The sequence below is a fragment of the Urocitellus parryii genome, chromosome 4 (assembly GCF_045843805.1).
Source record: "Urocitellus parryii isolate mUroPar1 chromosome 4, mUroPar1.hap1, whole genome shotgun sequence".
NCBI lineage: Eukaryota > Metazoa > Chordata > Mammalia > Rodentia > Sciuridae > Urocitellus > Urocitellus parryii.
The window spans coordinates 7,148,193-7,171,526 of record NC_135534.1 but is presented as its reverse complement, the minus strand read 5'-3'; the positions used below and the strand labels follow the sequence as shown (position 1 = coordinate 7,171,526).

At 46.9% G+C, this 23,334-nt stretch overlaps 1 protein-coding gene across 2 annotated transcripts; it reads left to right on the top strand.

Annotated features, from left to right (window-relative positions):
* Positions 1–5,238: 5,238 nt before the first annotated feature.
* Positions 5,239–21,990, top strand: Sf3b2 (splicing factor 3b subunit 2). 2 transcript variants are annotated; one of them, XM_026396557.2, is made up of 22 exons: positions 5,239–5,390; positions 5,547–5,593; positions 5,886–5,963; positions 7,628–7,867; positions 8,086–8,136; positions 9,340–9,457; positions 10,886–10,995; positions 11,309–11,405; positions 11,578–11,669; positions 12,310–12,525; positions 12,671–12,808; positions 12,960–13,040; positions 13,418–13,645; positions 14,667–14,816; positions 15,695–15,784; positions 15,893–16,000; positions 17,034–17,141; positions 17,424–17,566; positions 17,646–17,747; positions 21,066–21,165; positions 21,262–21,447; positions 21,776–21,990. In XM_026396557.2, the coding sequence occupies exons 1-22, from the start codon at positions 5,258–5,260 to the stop codon at positions 21,845–21,847; spliced, it is 2,688 nt and encodes an 895-aa protein (XP_026252342.2). In that variant the 5' UTR covers positions 5,239–5,257; the 3' UTR covers positions 21,848–21,990. The 2 variants fall into 2 exon arrangements, with proteins under 2 accessions (XP_026252342.2, XP_026252343.2); XM_026396558.2 differs by lacking the exon at positions 8,086–8,136.
* The last annotated feature ends 1,344 nt before the right edge of the window (positions 21,991–23,334 follow it).

Sequence of the window (23,334 nt, the reverse complement as noted above, 5' to 3'; positions counted from 1 at the left end):
ACTATAGCAGGCCTTTCCCTGGCCATACAGGAAGGATGACAGGGGTACCTGGTGTTCCCTCCACTCTACCCCCTGCCTTCCCATACTTCCAACATCTAAACTCTGGGGAACCAGCCAGACCCCAGTTTGAGGCCTTTTTGGGGATGGGACATCATCAGTGTAGGAATTCCCTGGACACCAGCCCCCAATGACGGGTGCCAGGATCTGTTTGGCTTCTGTCAATGACAGCTCATCACCTCCAGATACAGCCTGATCTGTTCCTGAGCACCCACCCCCAACCCACAGTTCCAGAGTTCTTCCTGGGACAGTGGGATCATCCTGGCACCAATATCTTCCTCAGTTTGCCCCTCCCCCTCCTATGCTGTGCTGTGATTTGTGCTGCCCTCCCAGAGCGCATGGCACATTTTTCTCGGTGACAGACCTTCAGGTATTTGAAAGCAGGAACCCTGTCTCTGGGTGGGCACTTGGCCAGGCAAAACATTCCAGGTCCTGAGAGAGGGTGCCACTTGGACATTGGAGGAGGCCTGCCTTGGCTCTGCCTGTTCACTGCAAGATGCCTCTTTTGGAGATGGATTCAGGGCAGTGGGAGCCGCAGGGGGCCACTCGCATTGGGTTTCCTTCTGGTGTTGAGGCTGGTGGGTGCAAGTGGATGGTGGTGCTGCTGGACCAGTCTTTAGAGCAGTGAGTGGCCTTGGCTCCTGCTCACAGATGCTTCAAATGACTCCCCAGTCTCCTGGGTGTCTTCTTTATGGAGAGAGAGAGAGAGAGGTTCCCTCCACCATCCCAGGCAGGTCAGGGTGCCAACCTCATCAGAATATCAGTGCTAATTTTAGTCAGAACAATCTACCTCAGGCTGCTGCCCAGTTTTGCAAATTGCTTTCTTTTCTCCAGAGAACCAAAGAAGAAATGGTATAGCCTGCCAGAGCTTTGAAAACTGGCCTGGATACCCACCCACTTCCAAATGAGCCCTTTCTGCTCCGTCCCCTCCAAGCTCCAGGGTTGATACTGATACATTTAGAGGAATGGGTGCCCTGCACTGGACCACTTGGATCTGACATCCCAAAGACCTGGAAACAACTCCCTCCTGACTTGGGGGACGGTTCAGCCCAGTCAGGAGGGAAAGTGACCCAAGGCCCCAGAGAGGAAGGGGAAAGGGCAGCGGAGGGGCAGCACATTGTGGCCCAGGAGATAGAATATCTTTCCACCTCTGTCCTTTTCCTCTCTTCCTCCAGCCTGCACCAGATCCCCCCAACCCCCTCTCCCTGTCATCCACCCCCGCTGCATCCCTGCCTCTGAATTCCCTTCATCCTTCTTTCTCCATCACTACCTACCCCTACCCCCCTCCCATTCCTCAATTTCATCCCAACCTCTCCCTGAGATCCGGACATCTGGGCCAGATTCGCCTTCCCACCCGGGTAGAGTGAGGGTAGAGCGGGCCCCTCCTTATGCTTCCCGGGGCACTAGGCCCCCAGGACACTCTCCCGCCTCCCCTTCTTCCCCATCCCCTGCGGTCCACTCCCTTGGTCGCCCCTAGCCCCAGATCGGCCACTGCAGTACTCACGCTGCGCAGGTTGCCTGGGCCTCCGACCCAGGTCGGGGTTGGCCCTGTTCGCACCGGCCTCTTGTCCCGAAATCTGCACGATCCCAGGGCGCCGGGGGCCCTGAGCGAAGAGTGCCGGTCGCTTGCCTCGTAGCAACTAGATGGGATCAGGTGGCGGCGTCCGCGGCTCGGCTCCTCTCGGCTCTGCTTGCCTCCCGCCCCCATCTCACACCGGAGGCGGGGCGGGGGCGGGGGCGGGGGCCGGGCGGCTCGGAGGAGGGGGAGAGAAGAAGGAGCGGGAAGGGGAGGGGGACCCCTGGCTGGCCAGAGGCCGCGAACACACTCTCCGGGTGGCATCTTTGGATCCAGGCATCTTTCACTGACAACCATGCAGAGCTGGATACAAATGTGTTCAGCTTCCTTTTCTCACTTACCAGAAGGGTAAACTGAGGCTAAGAAAGTGTCTGTATACTCTGGCATTCCTGGGAACCACTGGTCAACCTTGGGCTGGGGAACTATAGCAGGCCCACATCTCCTGTGTGGCTTAGAGAGCAGGTACACTCATAAGCACCCACCAGCTCATTCCCTCCTTCTCCCTCCTCTTTCCACCTCTAGTAGAGAAAACAATTCCTATCTGGTCCCCATGCCCTCTCCTTTTCCCTTCCAGCCTGTTTTCCAACCAGCTGAAGCATCCAGTCTAATCACCCTTTCACTCCTGACCACGGTTTTTATTCAGACTGGGACCTGTACCCAGGCACCTTACAACAGGAATACAAGAGCCCTAGCTCAATCTGGTTCTTCTATTATGTCTCAGAATTAAGAAACAGCTCCTCAAGCCCCTTTGCTTCCAGTTCTAAAATGGGGAGCTGTTCTTGGAGCTGCTCTACATATGAAGGCTCCTTGGGGACTCCTGTTTTTAGCTCCTACTTGTGCAACCTGGGCAGAAGCATCTCCCATGGCCATATCAGACCCCAACTTGGTTTTATGACTGGCATAAACCTCATTTTCCCCTATGTTCTGGGCAAGGATCCTGGAGCAGGAGCAGCCACCCAAAGCTGGAATCAGAAGGGTCTGGATACCCACTTCTAGTGCACTCAAGCAATAGGTAGGTGTCATGTAATAATCCTTGTTGAGGAAAAGAAGAGAATGGGGACTCTTGGAGTCAGGAGAACTGTGCATTGCCCTTTTTGGTCCTTGGACACATCAGTTTCTTTCTGTCCCTCAATCTTCTCTTCTGCACAATTTTGGGGGATACTGCTACCCTGTCTACATGCCAGTACTATTGTAATAAAATGAGGCCCCACTTGGTGTATCCCTTTCTGCTCTAGCTGCTTTAACTTCTCATCCATCAGCTCTTAGATATCCTACCTTAGAGACCCCCATCTCCCTGCCCCCCAAGCACATTCCTTCTCCTGGGGCCTTCAGCCTTAGATGACCTTTGTTGTGTGCTCCAGTTACAGGGAGCAGAAAGAGCTTTGGACAAGGAATGTTCCACCTCAATAACTGATAATCTGAAGAGAAGGCTACCACTGTTCTTCTGTGCTGTCCTTTCTGGGTTTTTCTTCTCCTCTGGGAGTGGCAGCAGGAGCCTAGGGTAGTTATAGTGAGGCAAGAGGGAAGAGTGAAGGTTTGGGTAAGAGTAAAGATAATTTCCCATTCAGGGATAAGACAAGAACCAACTTTTCCTAGCCCAGTCCTTTCTTCTGTCTCTCAAACTTTGCCTTCTCTGCATCTGTTGCTATATTCTTTTTCCCTTTCTTCCCTTACTTTTCTTTTGGGGGCAAATGATGAAATGGAGCTATGTTAGCAGAATTTTAGGGCTCCAGGACTCCAGACAACTAGATTCAGCCACCCATCCCAAAATGCCAACAAAAGACACGAACAGGGGTAAAGGCAGGAAAGGAGCTTTAATCAGTGTGGCGGCAGTAGGAAGGACAGAAAAAGGCCCAGAGACCTAATATCTGTCAGCGGGGGCTACAGGAATTTTTTAGGCTTTTTAAAAAGGGGGAACAAAGGCAAGCATAGGGGGGTTGCACTGCCGGGGGATCTGCATACTTGGCAAAGCAGGTAATCTTGGTCTTGTTGATCATTATCTCAGGACTGGTTCTGCAAAGCTATAAGGGATGAAGGGAACAAGTTTCCATCATGACTGCTCTCGCTTAGGGGGGCAGTCTCACTTTTGTGTTGGGTAATTGCTCCTGGTTGCATAGGGATCTCACCATGGGGTGACCTGTCTGAGAGCTCTCTGTTGCTTGTGAATAGTTTTAGTCCCTTGTCATGAAGATGTTTATTGATCAGACCTGTTGCTCCTGAAATCCAAGGTAAGCAGGACAGAACAACTCAGGAGAACTCAGAAGGAAAAAAAAAAAAGTAAAAAAGAGTTAGGGGCAACATGGAGGTCAGTGACTGGGCCTGCTAGAGAAAAGATCTAAAGGGTGTATGTAGGGAAAATTTTGCTTTTTTCCTCTCCTTTACTTAATTCACACACACAAACTCAAACCTGCTGTCACTGAGAGGGCAAAGCTAGGTGACAGAGGTTGGGAGAAAAATGTTGACAGGACAGGACAGGGAAAGGTGGAAATTGGGCAGGCAAGGGTCATTTATGGAAGGCATAGGGTCACCAGCTGAAGTCCTGAGTTTATTTTCAAGTAAACAAATATATAATTGTTTTTTCTTCGAGAAAAAAAAATGTATGTACCCCAGTAATAATTTATTAAGTGCCTTTCGTATACCAGATATTGCAAGACAGAAAAAGATCAAGTCCCCGATTATGTTTTTTTTTGGGTGAGGTAGGGGAAAAGAGCACAAGAAAGATTTAAAAACAAATGGTGGGCCAGGAGTGGTGGCACACACTTGTAATCTGAGACAGGAGGACTGAAAGTTCGAGGCCTGCCTCAGCAATTTAGCGAGACCTTATCTCAAAGAAAGAGCTGGAGATGTAGGTGGTAAAAGTGCCGTCCCTCGGTTCAATTCCTAGTACCCAAAGCACCCTCGGTTCAGTCTCCAGTGCCAAACTAAACCAACCAAACGAAAAATCTCCATAACGAATGGTGGAAAACTGAAATGTATTATGGGAGCTCCAAAAAAGGAATGTACAGCGGGAAGAAGGCTTGGCAGAGAAGACGTTCGAGGCTGCTCGAAAGGTGGAAAGAAAAAGGGGTTTTAGTGTCGCTTTTCGTGGGAGCTCAGCCCCCGCAGGCCCGCTTCTCTCCCGGCTCCGATCCCCTTTCAGCCCATTCATCCGTGCCTGCGCCAGGGGTGGGCGGGCAGACAGTTAGACACTGTTTTATCACAGGCATCGGCTCTAATCTGCCGCTGGCGCCCGCAGGGGAAAGTGTCTCGGGACGCCCTGGGGAAGTAAAAGCCCAGGCCTCTCACGCTGGGGCAGGCAAAACTGCCGAAAGCACGCCCTGGGCCAGGACCAGCACTCCCCGCCGCCCCACGCGGGAGTTCCGGACCTTAGGTTGGCTCTGCAGGCGCTGGACCCGGAGGCAGCGACCCGCGGACCACAACTCCCACAAAATTTCGGGATGGGGCCGCCCAGGGCCCGGGCGTGGCGAAACACGTCTCCCGGCGGACGGCAGGGGTGGGCCTCAACCCTAGCTGTCTTCCAACCACAGAGGGGACGTGGCGTACGTCGCTGCCGGAAGTCCCGGCAAGTAGGACCCGAGGCTGGCCCGAACTTCCGGGTTGGTCGCGCGGCTTCCTGTGGCTAAGATGGCGGCCGAGCACCCCGAACCCCCCAAAGGGGAATTACAGCTGCCGCCGCCACCACCTCCAGGGCACTATGGTGCCTGGGCTGCCCAGGAGCTTCAGGCCAAGTTGGCAGAGATCGGAGCTCCGATCCAGGGTAAGAAGCGTGGGGAGGTCTGAAGGGGGCTTTGTGGGCCTGCGGGGAAGCGGGTTAGCCCGTTACCCGGGAAACCCGGGACGTGGGGCTGAGGCGGGCCGCTGGGGGCCTGCGGGAGCCAGGCCTACCCCACTGATCCTGTGCTTTGTCCTGCAGGGAGTCGCGAGGAGCTGGTGGAGCGGCTACAGACTTACACCCGGCAGGTAAGTGTTAGAGGCGGGACTTCAGGGTAGGTTGAGGCCTTCAAGACCCCTCCGCTCTGGGTCTTCATTCGTTATGTACCTGGGCACAGCGAGCAGGGGCTTGACCTTTGGCAGAGCTTGCCTTTGTCTGCTTTGTTGTAATCGCTTCTATTTGCATTGGTTCTTACCAATTCCCTGCCCCAAATCTGGCGGACACGCGTTGGGTAAATTTGGTTGACTGACAGGGAGAGAATGTTATCTAGTGTAACAGCTCCTCTTGAGTTGAGTTAGAGCCTTCCTTTCTGTTTTGCAGACTGGCATTGTGCTGAATCGACCGGTTTTGCGAGGGGAGGATGGGGACAAAGCTGCTCCCCCTCCCATGTCAGCACAGGTAAGGATATTGTTTCACTTGAATGGGATCCTTTTTGCTCAGAGTAGCTCCTTCTCTCATGCATTATAGTGGGGATGCAACTAGCAGATTGGGTAAGGAGGTCCTGAGATGACAAAATTGGGAGCTCTGTTTCCCTTTTTGGTGCTGATATTTGCCTCCTTCCCTAGTACCTGCTCCTTCAAATTCGTCATTCAGAATTCAACTAGAGCTGGGCGCTGTAGTCCCAGCGGCTGGGGAGGCTGAAACAGAAGAATGAGTTCAAAGCCAGCCTGAGCAACAGTGAGGTGCTTAGCAACTCAGTGAGACCCTGTCTCTAAGTAAAATACAAAATAGGGCTGGGAATGTGGCTCAGTGGTCAAGTGCCCCTGAATTCAATCCCCGGTATCCAAAACAAAAACAGAATTCAACTTGAGGGGCTAGGGTTGTGGCTCAGTGGTAGACTGCTTGCTTAGCCCATGTAAGGCACTGGGTTCAATCCTCAGTACCACATAAAAATAAATAAAATAAAGGTGTTGTGTCCACCTACAACTTAAAAAAATATATATATATTAAAAAAAATTCAAGGGGCTGGGGATGTGGCTCAAGCGGTAGCGCGCTCGCCTGGCATGCTGCGACCCGGGTTCGATCCTCAGCACCACATACCAACAAAGATGTTGTGTCCGCCGAGAACTAAAAAATAAATATTAAAAATTCTCTCTCTCTCTCTCCTCACTCTCTCTTAAAAAAAAAAAATTCAACTTGAATGCTTATAAGCCTGATTTGATTCTCCCCCATACAGAAGCAGTCACCTTTTTAGCTCCCCCAGGGATAACTTCCATGTTATTCAATGAAACTTTGAGGGATGATTTCTTGATTTGATTATATACTCTTTGCTTTAGTAAACCATTGGGGTTTGTGATGCCACTATGCACTGGTTTCTATTTATTTAAGTCCATATCTCTTCGCATCCAGGATTTGCTTCTCCTCCAAAGCAGTGGTTCTCACCTGGGATCCATTGATCTCTGTGTGTGGAGTAAGAAGTTCCTAGTTGGTTTTTAGAGGCATCCTTGAACCTTCTGAAATTAAATGCAGAATCTGAATTCATGATATTTTTTTGAGAAAAGAATTGATAGTTTTCTTTGGTTCTCTTCTCATGATATTGCTATGGAGCATTCTTTTATGGAATAATATGTTACTAGAATTTGAATCCCAGCACCTGGCTTATGGTAGATGTTAGGTTGGTTTGAGGTGCTAAGGGAACAAAGCACTAGACAACCCGTGCAGGCGAAAGAACCAATCAGGTGACAGACAAGCAGTGATGGTGCCTTATAACCACCTGTCAATCAGCAGGGTCTCCTGACCAATTCTGCAAGGACATGATTCTCAGCAAGATCCCCAGGAGGACAAGGGAGTCTAAAAACCTCCCTTTCCTGTCCCAAGCCCTCTCCCTGCCCTAAGCCCAATAAAATTTCAATGGGGCTGAGCCTGGATGCGATTCTCCTAGACCTGCTCTGTTGGACTGGAGGATCACCCCTCCAGGAGTGATTCTCAATAAAGCCTTGTTCATCTGTTTTTAATCTGCCTCCTTTTGATCACTATTGCCTGACCTTACAGTAGATCCCAACAAATGTTTGCAGCATGAATAGTTAAATGCTTCCTAGTTTATGGTCTTATTTTCTCCACAGCTCTCTGGGATTCCCATGCCACCACCGCCCATGGGACTTCCTCCTCTGCAGCCCCCTCCACCACCCCCACCACCTCCACCAGGCCTTGGTCTTGGCTTTCCTATGGCTCATCCACCAAATTTGGGGCCCCCGCCTCCTCTCCGTGTGGGAGAGCCTGTGGCACTATCAGAAGAAGAAAGGCTGAAGCTGGCACAGCAGCAGGCAGCATTGCTGATGCAGCAAGAGGAGCGTGCCAAGCAGGTAGGGCAGGTGGAAGCCTGTGTGTTGGCTTCATTAGGTCCCTGAAGGGGGAGTGGAGCCTCAGAAAGGTGGATCCTGGGGCCAAGTCTTTTGGGACGATCTGGGACAAAGATTAGAACATAGGTCCAGGACTGGAAGAGGACCATAGGAAACAAAAAGTTGTGGCAGATTGGCCTGGGGGGTTTTGGTGCTGGTATGAGCTTGTTTTCTTTTTTAAGCAGGGAGATCATTCATTGAAGGAACATGAGCTCTTGGAGCAGCAGAAGCGGGTAATACCCCTCCCCCCAATCTTTGACCTCATGGTCCAGTCTATAGGCTGTCATTTAGTGTTTAGTGTCCAAAATGAGGTGCATCACTCAAATTTTCTGTGGAGGCTACCTCATCCCCAACTATGTTCCAGTATCTCCCGAAGAATTCCATTTTTCCTATAGTCCAGGTGTTGACAAACCAACCTGGAACCTGCTTTTGAGTGACCTTTGAGCTAAAAATTATTTTTATATTTTTAAAGAGTTGTAAGAAAAGAACCTCAAACCAAGAAGAGAAAACATAGTTCATATAATAGCCCAAAAGCCTAAAATATTTAAAAATTCAGTGGCCTATTACACAAAAGGTTTATTGACTCCTACCAGTCTTATATGATATAATTTTAGGTACCTTGGAGAGGATTCTGAGTTAATTTAGTCCTTTGTATGGGATTTAGACTAAATGTGATGCATATACATTTGGGAATGATGTAAAAAATATTCTGCTTGAAGTGCAAGGAGAGAGGGGATGTCAGAACCTGGGTGTTTCCTCCTTGTTCTTATGTCAGTTGTTACCCATTAGGATACTCAGTAGTATTGGAAAATAAGGATTTAAAGCTGCAGGTATGGAAATACACACGAAGTACTGGCTTTGCCCAGACTTTGGCAAACATTAAGGGGTAAGAATTTTCTAAGGAAAGAATTCAGCTGGATATGGTGATACATGTCTGTGATCTAGCAACTCAGGAAGCTAAGCCAAGAAGATTTCAAGTTTGAGGCCAGCCTTGGGAAGTTCAAGGCCAACTTCAGTTAACTTAGACCTTGTCTGAAAAAGAGAAAAGGGCTGGGGAATATAGCTTGGTGCTAAAGCACACATGAGTTCAGTCCCTAGTACTTAAAGAAGAAAGGAAGAAAAAGAATTCATAGTTCTTTCTAAAGAATTTTTGGAGAAGAAAACTCTCACTGAGAAATATAAGGCTGCATTTAGCTAAACACTAAATTCTCTTCTAGGAACCAGAAATTTCCGGGGGATTTCGTTGGTGTTATTCTCAGGGATTGTTTGTTTTGATATGAGGGCGCTTCTGTTTTGATCATTAGTCTTGAAGTGCAAGGATAGAGGGGATGTCAGAACCTGGTGTTTCCTTCTTGTTCTTCTCAGGCCTATTACCTGGCTAAAACATTACATTTGGCATTTTCAAATGGGTCTCCACTCCTGCTTTCCTCCTGTAGGCAGCCGTGTTACTGGAGCAAGAACGACAGCAGGAGATTGCTAAAATGGGCACCCCAGTCCCTCGGGCCCCACAAGACATGGGTCAGATTGGTGTTCGCACTCCTCTGGGTCCTCGAGGTAAGAACCTGGAATGACTAGGAAGAGCAAGGAAGGTAATTTAAAAGGTTCAAAAAAACTTTTTTTTTTTTTTTCCTGGTGCTGGTGATTTAATCTAAGTTCTTGTGTATTTAATTAAGCATGCCCTGTTACTACTGAACTATAGTTCCAGACCCTAAAAAAGACTTTTTTTTTGAGGGTGTTCTGGGGGTTGAGCTCAAGGTACTCGACCTCTGAGTCACATTCCTCAGCCCTGTTTTGAATTTTATTTAGAGATAGGGTCTCACTGAGTTGCTTAGTGCCTTGTCATTGCTGAGGCTGGCTTTGAACTCAAAATTCTCCTGCCTCAGCCTCCTGAGCCGCTGGGATTATAGGTGTGGGCCATTGCGCCTGGACTATTTTATATTTTATATAAAGACAGGGTCTCACTTAGTTGCTTAGCACCTTGCAGTTACTGAGGCTGGCTTTGAACTTGTGGTCCTCTTATCACAGCCTCCTGAGCTGCTGGGATTACAGGCATGCACAAGTGTTTTTTTTTTTTTTTTTTAAAGTGCTGTGGGCCCTCCATATCTGCTGCTTCTACATCAAAGCATTCAACTAACTAGGGATTGAAAATATTTTAAAATAATTTGCTGTGGTGGTGCATACCTGTAATCCTAGCTACTTGGGTGGCTAAGGCAAAAGAATTGCAGATTTGAGGCAACTTAACGAGACCTTATCTCATAATAAAAAATAAGAGATGGGAATGTAGTTCAGTGGCAGAGGGCCCTGGGTTCAATCCCCAGTACCACAAAAACAAAAAACAAAAACTTTATTTCTGAACATATTTAGGTGTTTTTTTTCCTTATGTTTATTCCCAAGACATACTGTAAAACAGTGATTTATATAGCATTTGCATTGTATTAGGTGTTACAAGTAATCTAGAGGTGATTTAAAGTGTATGGAAGGATGCTTGTGGGAAAAATGTGCACAGGCCATACAGATACTATGCCACTTTTTAGGAGGGCTTGAGCATCCTTGTATTTGTGAAGGTTTCAGAAACAAATTCCCTATGAATACCAAGAGGCAACTGGATGTATAACATTTAAAAAATATTTATATAGTAAATGTACAGTTTAATGAATTTTAAAAAATTGATACACCCATAACAACCAATACCTAGACCAAGAACTAAAACATTCCTAACACTCCAAAAACACCCTTGTCACTTGTCACTCTCTGCCTTGTCATTCTCTGCCTTGAAGAAATCACCCTTTCAGTGAAAGAAGTAGATTTTTTTTTTTTTTTTTTTTTTTTTTTTTAATGTGTGTGCTGCGGCTCAAACCCAGGGCCACATACATGCCAGGTATGTGCTCTTGTTGCTGAGCCACATCCCCAGCTCTGGAGATAATTTTTTAAAGAGGTGTTTTGTCTCTTCTGACATCGGACTTCTTTTCTTCTTTCTTTCAGTGGCTGCTCCAGTTGGCCCAGTGGGTCCCACCCCTACTGTTTTGCCCATGGGGGCTCCTGTTCCCCGGCCTCGTGGTCCCCCACCTCCCCCTGGAGATGAGAATAGAGAGGTGAGACTAATGATTCCTTCCTAAGGACAGTAGAATGGAGGTTTGGAAGGAGACTATTTTAGGATTTTAGAGGATTTTGTGAGAAGATTGCAGGGGTGGATTTAAGGTCTTAGTGGAAGGGGAAAGCCACATTGGTTAGAGTATGTTTAGGGTAGGGCAGAGGGAACTGGAAGGCATTTCTGGTCAGAGTTTTGAGGTTCTGCCCACTGTCTGTTGATTATGTCACCCAGCTGGTAGCCTTTGTAGTATAAGAGGTGAAAGTCAGAGGAGGAAGAGCACTGAGATTCAGCCCCTTTGACTGGTTGTCTGGCAGATGGATGATCCCTCAGTGGGACCCAAGATCCCTCAGGCTTTGGAAAAGATTCTGCAGCTGAAGGAGAGCCGCCAGGAAGAGATGAACTCTCAGCAAGGTGAGTGTATTGATGGGTCCTGAAGCTGCAGGCTATGACTGCATCCTCTTTGTCCCCTCCCTGAGGAGGCTTTAGAAGGTTACTGGCTCTTGGCAGAGTGAAGGTACTCTGGGCAGGGCAGGGGCACTGGAGAAAATCAAGCCTTCTTGATTTTCTCCTTTCTCCTTGACAGAGGAAGAGGAAATGGAAACAGACACTCACTCATCCCTGGGCCAGTCAGCATCAGAGACTGAGGAGGACACGGTGTCCATATCCAAAAAAGAGGTATATGATGGAGCTGGTCTGGAAGTATTGTCAGGAGATGGGGCTCAGGTACCAAAGTAAACTAATTGTAAGTGTTCAGTAAATAGTATCTTCTGATGTTTTGTGTCAATTTTTGTTCTTTTTTTTTTTAACCAGAAATTGAACCCAGGATGCTTAGCCACTAAGCCACTAAGCCACATCCCATTCCATTAATTTTTTTTTTTTTTTTTTTTTTTAAATTTTGAGATAGGGTCTTAACTAAGTTGCTAAGGCTGACTTTGAACTTGCAGCCCTCCTGTCTCAGCCTCCTGTCTGAGCCACTGGGATTATAGGCATGTACTACCATGCCTGGCTCAATTCTTGTTCTAAACATCTTGCAGATATTTTTCATTTCATTCCCATAAATCCCTTTAAGTTCTCAGATCTGTGCATGCCTACATTTTACACTGAAAAGGCTGAGGTTCTGAGAAGTACAGTAATTTACCAAAGGTACACAGCTTGAGAGAGAGGCAGAACTTGGGATTCTGTCCCCAGGGCCTCTTTATAGCTGCTTTATGAGATTGCCTCGTTGGGGAAAGACTGAGCATTGAATTATTGTTAGAGTAGGGATGGGCAAGGTGCTTGGATTCTCTGACTGAGTTGGTTTTTCTTGTCTTGATAGAAAAATCGGAAACGTCGAAACCGAAAGAAAAAGAAAAAGCCCCAGCGTGTGCGGGCAGCATCCTCGGAGAGCTCTGGGGATCGGGAAAAAGACTCTGCCCGGTCCCGAGGCTCTGACTCCCCTGCTGCTGATGTTGAGATTGAGTATGTTACTGAAGAACCCGAAATCTATGAGCCCAACTTCATCTTCTTCAAGAGGATTTTTGAAGCCTTCAAGGTAGACAGAGCGGCACACTCGGGGTTGGGAGGCAGTCGGACAGGCTGGAGACAGGGCTGAGGAGGTGGTGTTTCAGTGCGGGGTTCTGGAATGGGATGGGGGCTGGCTCTGAGAGGTGGGGTTTCCACAATGTCTGCCTCCTCAGCTCACCGATGATGTGAAGAAGGAGAAAGAGAAGGAGCCAGAGAAACTTGACAAAATGGAGAACTCTACAGCCCCCAAGAAGAAGGGCTTCGAGGAAGAGCATAAGGATAGCGATGATGATAGCAGCGATGATGAGCAGGTCAGGCCATCCTTCCTTGGCGGGGAACAGGAACAGGAGTTAGGGGGGGCATCTAGCCTTCTCTGGGACCTTGGTGAACTTCTGCAGGTTGTTCATGGCTTATGAAAGTGGGGATTCCCACCTGCTCAAAAGAGGGATTGTTCTGTCATAGGAAAAGAAGCCAGAAGCCCCCAAGCTGTCTAAGAAAAAGTTGCGCCGAATGAATCGCTTCACTGTGGCTGAGCTCAAGCAGGTGAGACCTAAGATGACCCAGCAGGCCCTGGATCCTGGCTGGAGACCCATGTGAGGCACGCCTTTCACCTTGTGGGAAAGTTTGGGTGACTTGGATCTGGTCCTTTGGAAGAAAAAGGAAGCCTAAGGGCTGGTGCTTTCTAGAGGTCTTGTTTGGAGGTTCTAGCCACGTAGCAGCTACTCGTATACCTTGACCCAAGAATGGTCCTCCTCTCTCAGGCAAGATCATCATGAACTTCAGAAGGAGGAAGGGGACACCAATGTAGCCAGCCAGATGAGCTGGATCAACCCTTGCTATCAAAGGGTTGACTGGTGTCGCAGCCACATGGCCCTCACATCAGATAGGACTTTCTAGAGACATGTTGCTGTGTTTTCCAGCTGGTGGCTCGGCCTGATGTTGTGGAGATGCATGATGTGACAGCCCAGGACCCCAAGCTCTTGGTTCATCTCAAGGCCACTCGAAACTCAGTGCCTGTGCCACGTCACTGGTGTTTTAAGCGCAAGTACTTGCAGGGCAAACGGGGCATTGAGAAGCCCCCCTTTGAGCTGCCGGATTTCATCAAACGCACAGGCATCCAAGAGATGCGGGAGGCCCTCCAGGAGAAGGTGAGGGCCCTGGTGGGGTGCAAACCTGGCTTAGGCACCCACGTCCTTTATAGCAGTCAGCTTCAGAACTGGAGTCAGGTTTTCGAAACACGCCTACTTGTTACTAGTCTAATCCTTTCTCTAGTTTAGAAGTTGACACTATATAGGTGCACTGTATACACCTGGCAGGAAGCAGGAGGGGTGGGACTTTGGGGAGCAGACTGCAAGTCTGTTTGGAACTGCTCTTCTGCCCCAGGCTAGGCCTCCGTTTTGAGCGGCTCTTTTCCTCCTCCTCTCCCCTTCTGCTTTCGCTTTGCCAGCTCACATGGTGACTCCTTTCCCTGATGCACTTAGTGGCTAGAGACTCACAGTGGTTTTGTAGCTTCTTAGGTTTAAAGATTTTATTTAATACTTGGAACAAGTACTAATTACCTCTGGTGCAAGACTGGAGGATGTGCCAAAATACGTAGTGAAACTGCCTTCCAGTTAACCTCTGTTCTCCTGGTCTTCTGCAGAGGCAGCTACTGAGATCTGTCTCTTTGATCCGATGGTTTAAAAAATAGTTATTGACATAAAAAGTGGAGGCTGATTTCGTACACTAAATCTTATTTTTTTCAGTATGGGTTGTGTGATCTTATTTATTTATTTATTTGGTGCTGGGGATTGAACTCAGGGCCTTGAACATGCTAACCACGTGCTCTGCCACTGAGCCACACTGAGCTCATTGAATTATGTAATTTTTAAAAAAATATTTATTTTTTAGCTTTAGGTAGACACAATGTCTTTATTTTGTTTTTATGTGGTGCTGAGAATCGAACCCAGTGCCTCACGCATGCTAGGTGAGCGCGCTACCACTTGGGCCACATCCCCAGCCACAAATTATGTAATTTTGAGGGGTTTGAGCAGGAAGGATTTTGGAGACTTTTAGAATGAGATAAATGAGATTTCTCTTGACTTCTTTTGGGAGTTGGGAGCCAGATCCTCTGCCAGAGTTGAAGGTTGTGATTACCTGTCAACTCATGAATACTGCCATTATCCACAGGAAGAACAGAAAACTATGAAGTCAAAAATGAGAGAGAAGGTTCGGCCTAAGATGGGAAAGATTGACATCGACTATCAGAAACTGCATGATGCCTTCTTCAAGTGGCAGACCAAGCCAAAGCTGACCATTCATGGGGACCTGTACTATGAGGTTAGAGAAGAGGCTGTGGATGCATACATACCTCAGTCTTGGGTGTGACTTTGTACCTGTTGGTTGGAAGGGCTTTCACAGTTGGTTTCCCAGAGATGGAGTTTGAGATTTTAAAATAAGATCCTTCTTGAAGGAAAGATGCAGATCATGTCTTTTTATTTGGTATAGGGGTTTGAACCCAGGAGTGCTCTTCTACTGAGCCATATCCCCCACAACCTTTTTTATTTTGAAACAATGTTTCACTAGGATGTCCAGGCTGGCCTCAAACTTGTAATACTTCTGCTTTAAACTCTCCAGTCCTTGGGATTAGAGGTGTGCGACACTGTACCTGGCTCTATCATGTCTTTGAAATGATAATAATAGTTTGTGGTGGGTGGTTTACAACAGAGGGGCCAAGTGGCAGATGTTTTTTAGAAACTTAATATTGGGAGCGGGAGAAAAATTTCTATTTATTTATTTATTAGTGCTGGGGATTGAATCCAGGTGCCTTGTGCGTGCAAGGCAAGCACTCTACCAACTGAGCTATATCTGCAGCCCTTTTTTATTTATTTTTTTTGTCCTTGAAATATCATGCCTCAGACTTCATAGGATGTCTGAGACAGAAGGTTCTTGGAGATCAGCCTGTCAAATGTCCTCATTTCACAGATGAGAAAGCAGGTCCTGAAGTTGGCCCTGTTCTTACAATGGGTTAGTGACAGCCTGGCCTCTATTCCTTCCCCTATGGTAGCTAGAATCCAAGTGGGAACCAGGCGGCCCTCATGGGATTTTGTATCTGATGTGGATTAGGACTTCTTGTCTCCCGTCTCTTGTCCCTGTGCCATTGAGGCCCCATTGTGTGTCTGGCATCCCTAGTACAGCATGTTATGCTTTTTCCTCAGGGGAAGGAGTTTGAGACACGACTGAAGGAGAAAAAGCCAGGAGATCTGTCTGATGAGCTGAGAATTTCTTTGGGGATGCCTGTAGGACCAGTGAGTGTTGGTTAGCTGGTCGGGGAGGCAGGGAAGAGGGTGGGAATTGGGGCAGAAAGGAGAGTGCTTAGGTTAGGCAGGTAGTAGCCTATTCTCTTTTTCTTGCAGAATGCCCACAAGGTCCCTCCCCCTTGGCTGATTGCCATGCAGCGATATGGACCACCCCCGTCGTACCCCAACCTGAAAATCCCTGGGCTGAATTCACCAATCCCTGAGGTAAGTATTGTGCTGCCTGCATTTTAACTGAGGGATGGTTGTTTGTTTTCCTTCTTTAACTACTGTGTTTAACAAAAAAAAAAAAGAGAGAGAGAGAGAAAAATAGTAACAGTTTTTGTTTTTTAAAAATATGTGACATGTTTATTGTAAAATATTTGGTCAAGCTAGGTGCAGTGGCACTCACCTGTAATCATAGCAGTTAGGGAGGCTGAGGCAGGAGGATTGCAAGTTCAAAGCCAACCTCAGCAAAAGCGAGGTGCTAAGCAACTCAGACCCTGTCTCTAAATAAAATACACAATAGGGCTGGGGATGTGGCTCTCCCCCCGCCAAATATTTAGTCAAAATTGACAGGTACAAAGATGAAAACAGATACACCACAATTGCACCAGTGTAAAATAACCAGATTTGATTATATTTGTTGATCATGTTTCCAGATGGTTCACTGATATATGTGGAAAACAGAAGTAATTTTATCTCAAGAATGGCATAAAATTTATCATTTCCAAATAAAAAGCATCAATTAAAAAGTATTAACAAGCAACAGTTATTTAAATGAAAAAGTGACATTGTTAAACTTCAGATAAAACTATCTGTCCCATAAGTGAAATAGATATTAACCAAGCCAGCTTTCCAAAATTAGGAAAAGTCAGTAAGAAGTTGGAATCATGGTTTGTATGTGTGTGTGTTGTGCTGGGGATCAACCCAGGGCCTCATGCATGTTGGGCTACATCCCTAGTCCTGGAGTCCTGATTTTTAAAGTCTTTTGTTTCAATTTTTGGCAGCACAGACATCACCCTGAAGGAGGAGATTTTTAGCATACTCTGCCTCCTATCCCCATTCTGTTGCCTTCAGAGTTTGGTGCTTATTAATTTTGCTTTCTAATGCTTTATAAAATTTGATTTTATTTTGCAATCACAATTTTCAGATTTCCCAAATATGAGTTCCATACTTTGCTGCATGACTTTTCTCTAGGGCTTTGGCATGTTTCCCTGGAACTGGTGAGTGGAAATGATTTATGCTCTCTCTCCTGCAGAGCTGTTCCTTTGGGTACCATGCTGGTGGCTGGGGCAAACCCCCAGTAGATGAGACTGGGAAACCGCTTTATGGTGATGTGTTTGGAACCAATGCTGCTGAATTTCAGGTATGGGCTGTGATCTGGTGAGCTTGTTTTACTTAAAGCCATGAAGGTTAGAGAGAATTGGCCTATATACCTTCATTATCAGGGAATAGGGTGTTCTGAAGTTTCAGTCTGAAAAAGTGCATGTTTTTTCCTGAGTTTTAAGACAACTCCCCACTGGACTGTGAGCTCCATGTAGGTAGGAATTATTGTCTGTTTATTTTTCTGTGGCTTCAGTTTACAAAAGCTTGGCACATAATAGCTACTTTGTATATGTTTTTTGAATGAATGAGTGATGTCTTTCAGACCAAAACTGAAGAAGAAGAGATTGATCGGACCCCTTGGGGGGAACTAGAGCCATCTGATGAAGAGTCCTCAGAAGAAGAGGAAGAGGAGGAAAGTGATGAAGACAAACCAGATGAGACTGGCTTTATTACACCTGCAGACAGGTGGGATGATAGAGTTTGCCTTCCCCCGGTAGCCTGGTTTGGGGGCGTTTTCTCTACTCATGAGCTTCTTTCTTCACAGTGGCCTCATCACTCCTGGAGGGTTCTCATCAGTTCCAGCTGGAATGGAGACCCCTGAACTCATTGAGCTGAGGAAGAAGAAGATTGAGGAGGCAATGGATGGGTGAGGGAACCAGGCAGGCAACAAAAGGAGGACCTTCACTTCCCTTTAGTCTCTGGGTTGCCTAGCTGACACATTAAGTGACTTTTTTGTCTGTCCTCTTCTTTGTTTCCTCTTTCTGTTTTCTTCTTGTCTTTAAGATTAATTGAAAATTATTTTCTGTGATTCCATTTTACCTCCTTGGTTGTCTTATTAACTGTAAGTCTTTGTTTTGTTATTTTAGTAGTTGTCTTGGGGTTTGTAGTATCCAGCTTTACATGGTTACCTTAAAGTGATATTATGCCAATTCTGATGGTATTGAGAACCTTAGAGCAGTGTACCTCCATTTCTAGCCTTTCCACCTTGTGTGGTCGTACATTTCACTTATACATGTGTTATAAATACTGTGCTAAATAGTTACTATATTTGTTTAAGTAGTCCACTATCTTTTAATAAGAATTATACATGAATCTTTGTAATTATCATTTCCAGAGTTTTTTGATTACTTGTTGTCTATTCAGCATTCTGTCTGGTATCATTTTCCTTCTGTGTGAAGGGTTTCCTTTAACATTTCTGGTGTGGGTCTACTGGTCAGCGTTCCTTCTGCTTTTGTAGTCTTAAAAGGTTCATTTTTGTGGATTTTGATTTTGAAAGATTTCTGTTGCATGTAGGAATCTAGGTTGACAGGATGTTTTTTCCCTTTCAGTACTTCTGAGATGTTCTAGCATCATCTTTCTTACGTAGTTTCTGATGAAACATCTGCTGTCATGCTTACTGTTTGTTCTTTGTGATGTGTCATTTTTCTCTGGCAGCTTTTAAACTTATCTTTTTTTTTTTTTTTAAAGAGAGAGTGAGAGAGGAGAAAGAGAGAGAAAGAGAATTTTTAATATTTATTTTTTAGTTCTCGGCGGACACAACATCTTTGTTGGTATGTGGTGCTGAGGATTGAACCCTGGTCGCACGCATACCAGGCGAGCGTGCTACCGCTTGAGCCACATCCCCAGCCCCCAAAACTTATCTTTTTTAAAAAATATTTATTTTTTTAGTTTTAGGTGGACAAAATATCTTTTATTTTATGTTTATGTGGTGCTGAAGATCAAACCCACTGCCTCATGCATGCTAGGCGAGCACTCTACCACTGAGCCACAACCCCAGCCCTTTTAAATTTATCTTCATCTCTCCTTCTGATCAATCTGAGTATGATGTGCTTTTTTTTCCCTATGCCTTTTTTTAAAAAAATTTTTGTAGTTATAGATGAATAAAGTGCCTTTATTTTATTTATTTTATGTGGTACTAAGAATTGAACCCAGTTCTTCATTCATGCTAGGCAAGTGCTCTGCCACTGAGCTATAGCCCCAGCCCCTTTTCAAGTCTTTTTGCTAGGGGTTTGTAGAGCATCTTAGACCTGTGGATTTATAGCTTTTATAAATTTTGGGAAATAATTGGCAGTTATTTCTCCTGTTGCCCCCTTTTTCACCTGTCTTTTAGCAACTCCAATTGTATATCTAATGGTCTCTTGTAGCATTTATAAGAATTTATAAAGAATTCACTTTATAAGAATTTCTCTTTTTTCTTACATTTAAGCAAGTTTCTACTGCTGGGTCTTTATGTTTGCTATTTTCTTCCGCATTTATATATTCTATTCTGACATTAATCCGTCTAAAGGAGTTTTAATCTCCAGAAATTTGATTTGGGTCTTTTTATATATTTTAAGCCTCATATTTAGCTTTTTGAACATGTAGTATGCACTTAGAATAATATTTTAATGTATTTGCGTGCTAATCAGCTGTTCTGGACTGATTTCAGTTGATTGATATTCTCATTAGAGGTTGTATTTTCTTGCTTCATATGCTTTGTAATTTCTGATTGGTTGCTAGTCTTCATGCAGGGCCCAAGATATTTTCATGTTCCTGTAATCCTCTACAGCTTTGATCAGGCATATAGTTAAAACAGATGAAATCCTTCAAGGTCTTGTTTTGAGGACCTTAGTAGGACTGGAGCTGTGAGTAGTCCTCCCCACCAGGATGCCCAAGACTCTTTTGTATGCTGAAAGCCCTGTGAATCCAGAGGTTTTTCCCTTTATCTGGTAGGAATCATCACGATTCCTTATCCTGAGTGAGCAGCAGGTACTGTTATCTCTGATATTTTTGGATTGGCCCTTCCCTGTCCTCACATACATATGCTCCTCATCACTCTTCCGAATACCTGAAGAGGACTTCTGCAGTCTCCATTTGTCTCCTGCAAACCCTGGCTGCCTTGATCGTTCTGGACCTTTGGTTTTTATCACAACTCCCTTCCTTGTTCTCCCTTTTATACTACAGCTCTCTTGGTGCAGTATGCTGGGGCAGTAGAAAGGGCTCACCTTATTTGTTTCTTTTGCTTTGTTTCTAATATCTTGAAAAACCACCATTTCATGTATTTTGCCTATTTTGGTTATTTCAGATAGGAGGATAAATCCAATTCCTGCTTCTCTTGTCAGGAAGCAGAAGTCTCAAGCTTTGTATATTCATGGAAGAAAAACAAAGAAGGGTATTATGGACGGAATTGCAGTAAGAAGCAATTGGGCTGGGGACCTTTAGGTCTTGGTTAAGAAGTTTGGAAGCCTTAGGTTTTTGTTTTGTTTTTGTACTGGGGGTTGAAATGAGAGGCACTTTATCATTGAGCTACATCCTCAGATCTGAAATAGGGTCTCCTAAGCTGAGGCTGGCCTTGAATTTAGGATCCTCTTGTTTCAGCCTCCCAAGTCACTGGAATTATAGGTGTGTTTCACTGTGTGTGGCTAAGAAGCCTCAGGGTTTTCAGCAAAGAAGGGGAAGAATCTGAATTCTGTTTTAAGGTATTTACTCTGGTTGCTGTGTGAAAAGAAAATCATGTTCCAAAAGAGTGGGAGACAAAATGGTCTGGGGTGACAGTGGTAGATTTGTTATTGTGTTCTGAGTATAATTTTTGAGTTAGGTTTTGAGACTGGTGGTGGGTGGCCCTTGTGCCCTTGGGAAGTGTTGCAAATGTGAGTTGTGTACATTAGAAAACCAGGCACCACTCTCTCCAGGAAGCTTTTGGACTCTTTGATTTTAGCCTCCTTTGCCTGTTTTCTGATCCCCTAACTTGATTCAGGGGACCCCTTAGCTCAGTCTCTATACCTCTCTAACTGTATCCCCTGAAATCAGTGCTGTGATCCAAGTCATCCCCCAACCAAATCCTTTCTTATAGGCTTCCATGAATGGTAGAGGCTATATACCCAGTATCTCAGAATCTGGGTGGAGGTACCACCTATGTTTCCTTTGCTTCCCCTTCTGCAGACCCTTGGTCTCTTTTTGGGCTTGACTTCATTGTCCTTTGCAGAAGTGAGACACCTCAGCTATTCACTGTGTTGCCTGAGAAGAGAACAGCCACCGTGGGGGGAGCCATGATGGGATCGACTCACATTTACGACATGTCCACGGTGAGCATTGGAGGACACTGCTTTTGGAGCTGGGGAAGGGGGAGTTAGGGCCTCTGAGACTCTTTGGAGGTAATAATGCCCTCATCTTTCTTCTAGGTTATGAGTCGGAAGGGCCCTGCCCCTGAGCTACAAGGTGTAGAAGTGGCCCTGGCACCTGAGGAGTTGGAGTTAGACCCCATGGCTATGACCCAGAAGTATGAGGAGCATGTGCGGGAGCAGCAGGCACAAGTGGAAAAGGAAGATTTCAGTGACATGGTAGCGGAGCATGCTGCCAAACAGAAGGTGAGAATTCCTAGTGGACTGAAGCAGGGAGGGGAGAGCTAGGGAGCAGGGTCTGCCTTTTCCTGTGAAGTTGTGCCCTCTAGTGGTGAGAGTGAAGGCACACTCAGTGCCTGCTGCCTGGCTTCCTTAAAATTCTCCAGTTGGTTGTCTTCTCTAAGGATCATGACACTGAGGCACAGGAAAGGAAACGATCTGAGAGGGAGGATCATCAGGTCTGAGAGGGAGGTGTTTTTCACACAACTTCCATGTCCATCAGGCTGGCCCCTCTTGATTGGGCTATGGGGTGGTTTAACCTGTTATAACTATTTTTTTTTTCCCTTTCCTATAGCAAAAGAAACGAAAAGCTCAGCCCCAGGACAGCCGTGGGGGTAGCAAGAAGTACAAGGAGTTCAAATTTTAGGTCTTCTTCACACAGCCAGACTTCTTTTAGGCTCTTTGGATGCCTGAGCTTCATACATGGGTCCCTAAGAACCAGTTCCCCTGCAGTCATTTCATGTACTTATTTTAGACCTGTTTTGTAAATAAAGCTGTTTCCCAATGAAAGAGATGGCTGTGAAAACTCCTCATCCTCCCTTGTCTCCTTTTAGCCCCTTCTGCAAATGGACTACAATAACCACAACCACTGGGCTGCCCCAGAGATCAGGGGCAGGTACTTGGATCAAATGTTACATTGCAAAGATGGTAAAGCTAAACCTGTACTGAAATTGTGGTTGTTTTACCACCTGTACCCCACCCCCCTTGGTAGGGAGGCTCTGGGGGAAGCACCCCTAGGTTTGGTTTGACCTTACTACTTTGCCCTTGGGGAGTAAAAATAGCCAGCTTAGCGCCCTGGCTGGGCTGGGGAAGTAACTGTGGGCTAAGGAAGTAGGCCATGCCAGGCCTTCCTAATTGACCTTGTGGAGGAAAGTCCAAGTCCTTACCTGTGAGAACATAGCTGAAAATCTAAATAGGATGTCCTGAGTCCCTGGGAGCCCCTGGATTTATCTGACACTAGAGCTAGGGTGTTTGGAGTGTGGGAAGGAGCCTGCATTCTCAAGGTCCTCCTTCCTGAGAAATCTTCCTGGATCAAAAGGATTTGCTGAGCCCTGGGGAGAGCTCCGTTGCACCACTGTTGTCTGTGGAAATGCACGGGAGGTGCTAGAATACTGGTCTTCAAGTTGGTTTCTGGAAAGGGGGAGGACAGGGTCATTGAACTATTGAGCTAGGCCTTGAACAGAATTTGAGAAACTTGAGAACACATTGAGGCCTTATAATAAAGGCTTCTGGGAGGGAGAGGAGGTGTAGGGAAAGGAGGAGTAAATTGTCGCCAAACGGGCCAGCCCGGGGCTAAGCCGAGAACTGCCCACCCCCAACCCAGGGTCTTTTGGACTCCAGATTTAAGCCCCTGTCTACTACCTCGGGCCGGGAACTTCTAGCTCTCGGGCGCTTGAGGTGCTGGGCGGCATCCCATCCCCACCGACTGCTCCCTTTGGTGGTCTGGGTAATAAAGCCCCAAGGTTTTAAAGCCGGGATTAGAGGAGGTGGGCAAATAGCTTGCGCACTGCGCAAGACGCTCTACAGACCCCGGGGGCCAGCGCACTCCGGCGGTAGCCCTCCCCTGGCCGGGACCGCGCCCCGGAAAAGCGGGATTTCCGCCGGTGGGGCTGCGACCGTGGAGCGCGGGGAGCGGAAGGGGTCAGGCGGCGGCGGTCAGCGTGGGGGCGTCGAGCGCAGGCCTAACGCGCGCCTTCTCCGCCCCTCGGGGCGGGCGTCTGGGTGGGCGCGCGCCCAGAGCCCGCCGGGCGCGAGCGCGCGCCCGGGCCCCGCCCCTCGGCGCTGGGTGGGGCTGCGAGCCCGGGCTCCCCGCCCCTTCCCAGACACGCCCACCCAGTGTCTCGGCGGCGCGGG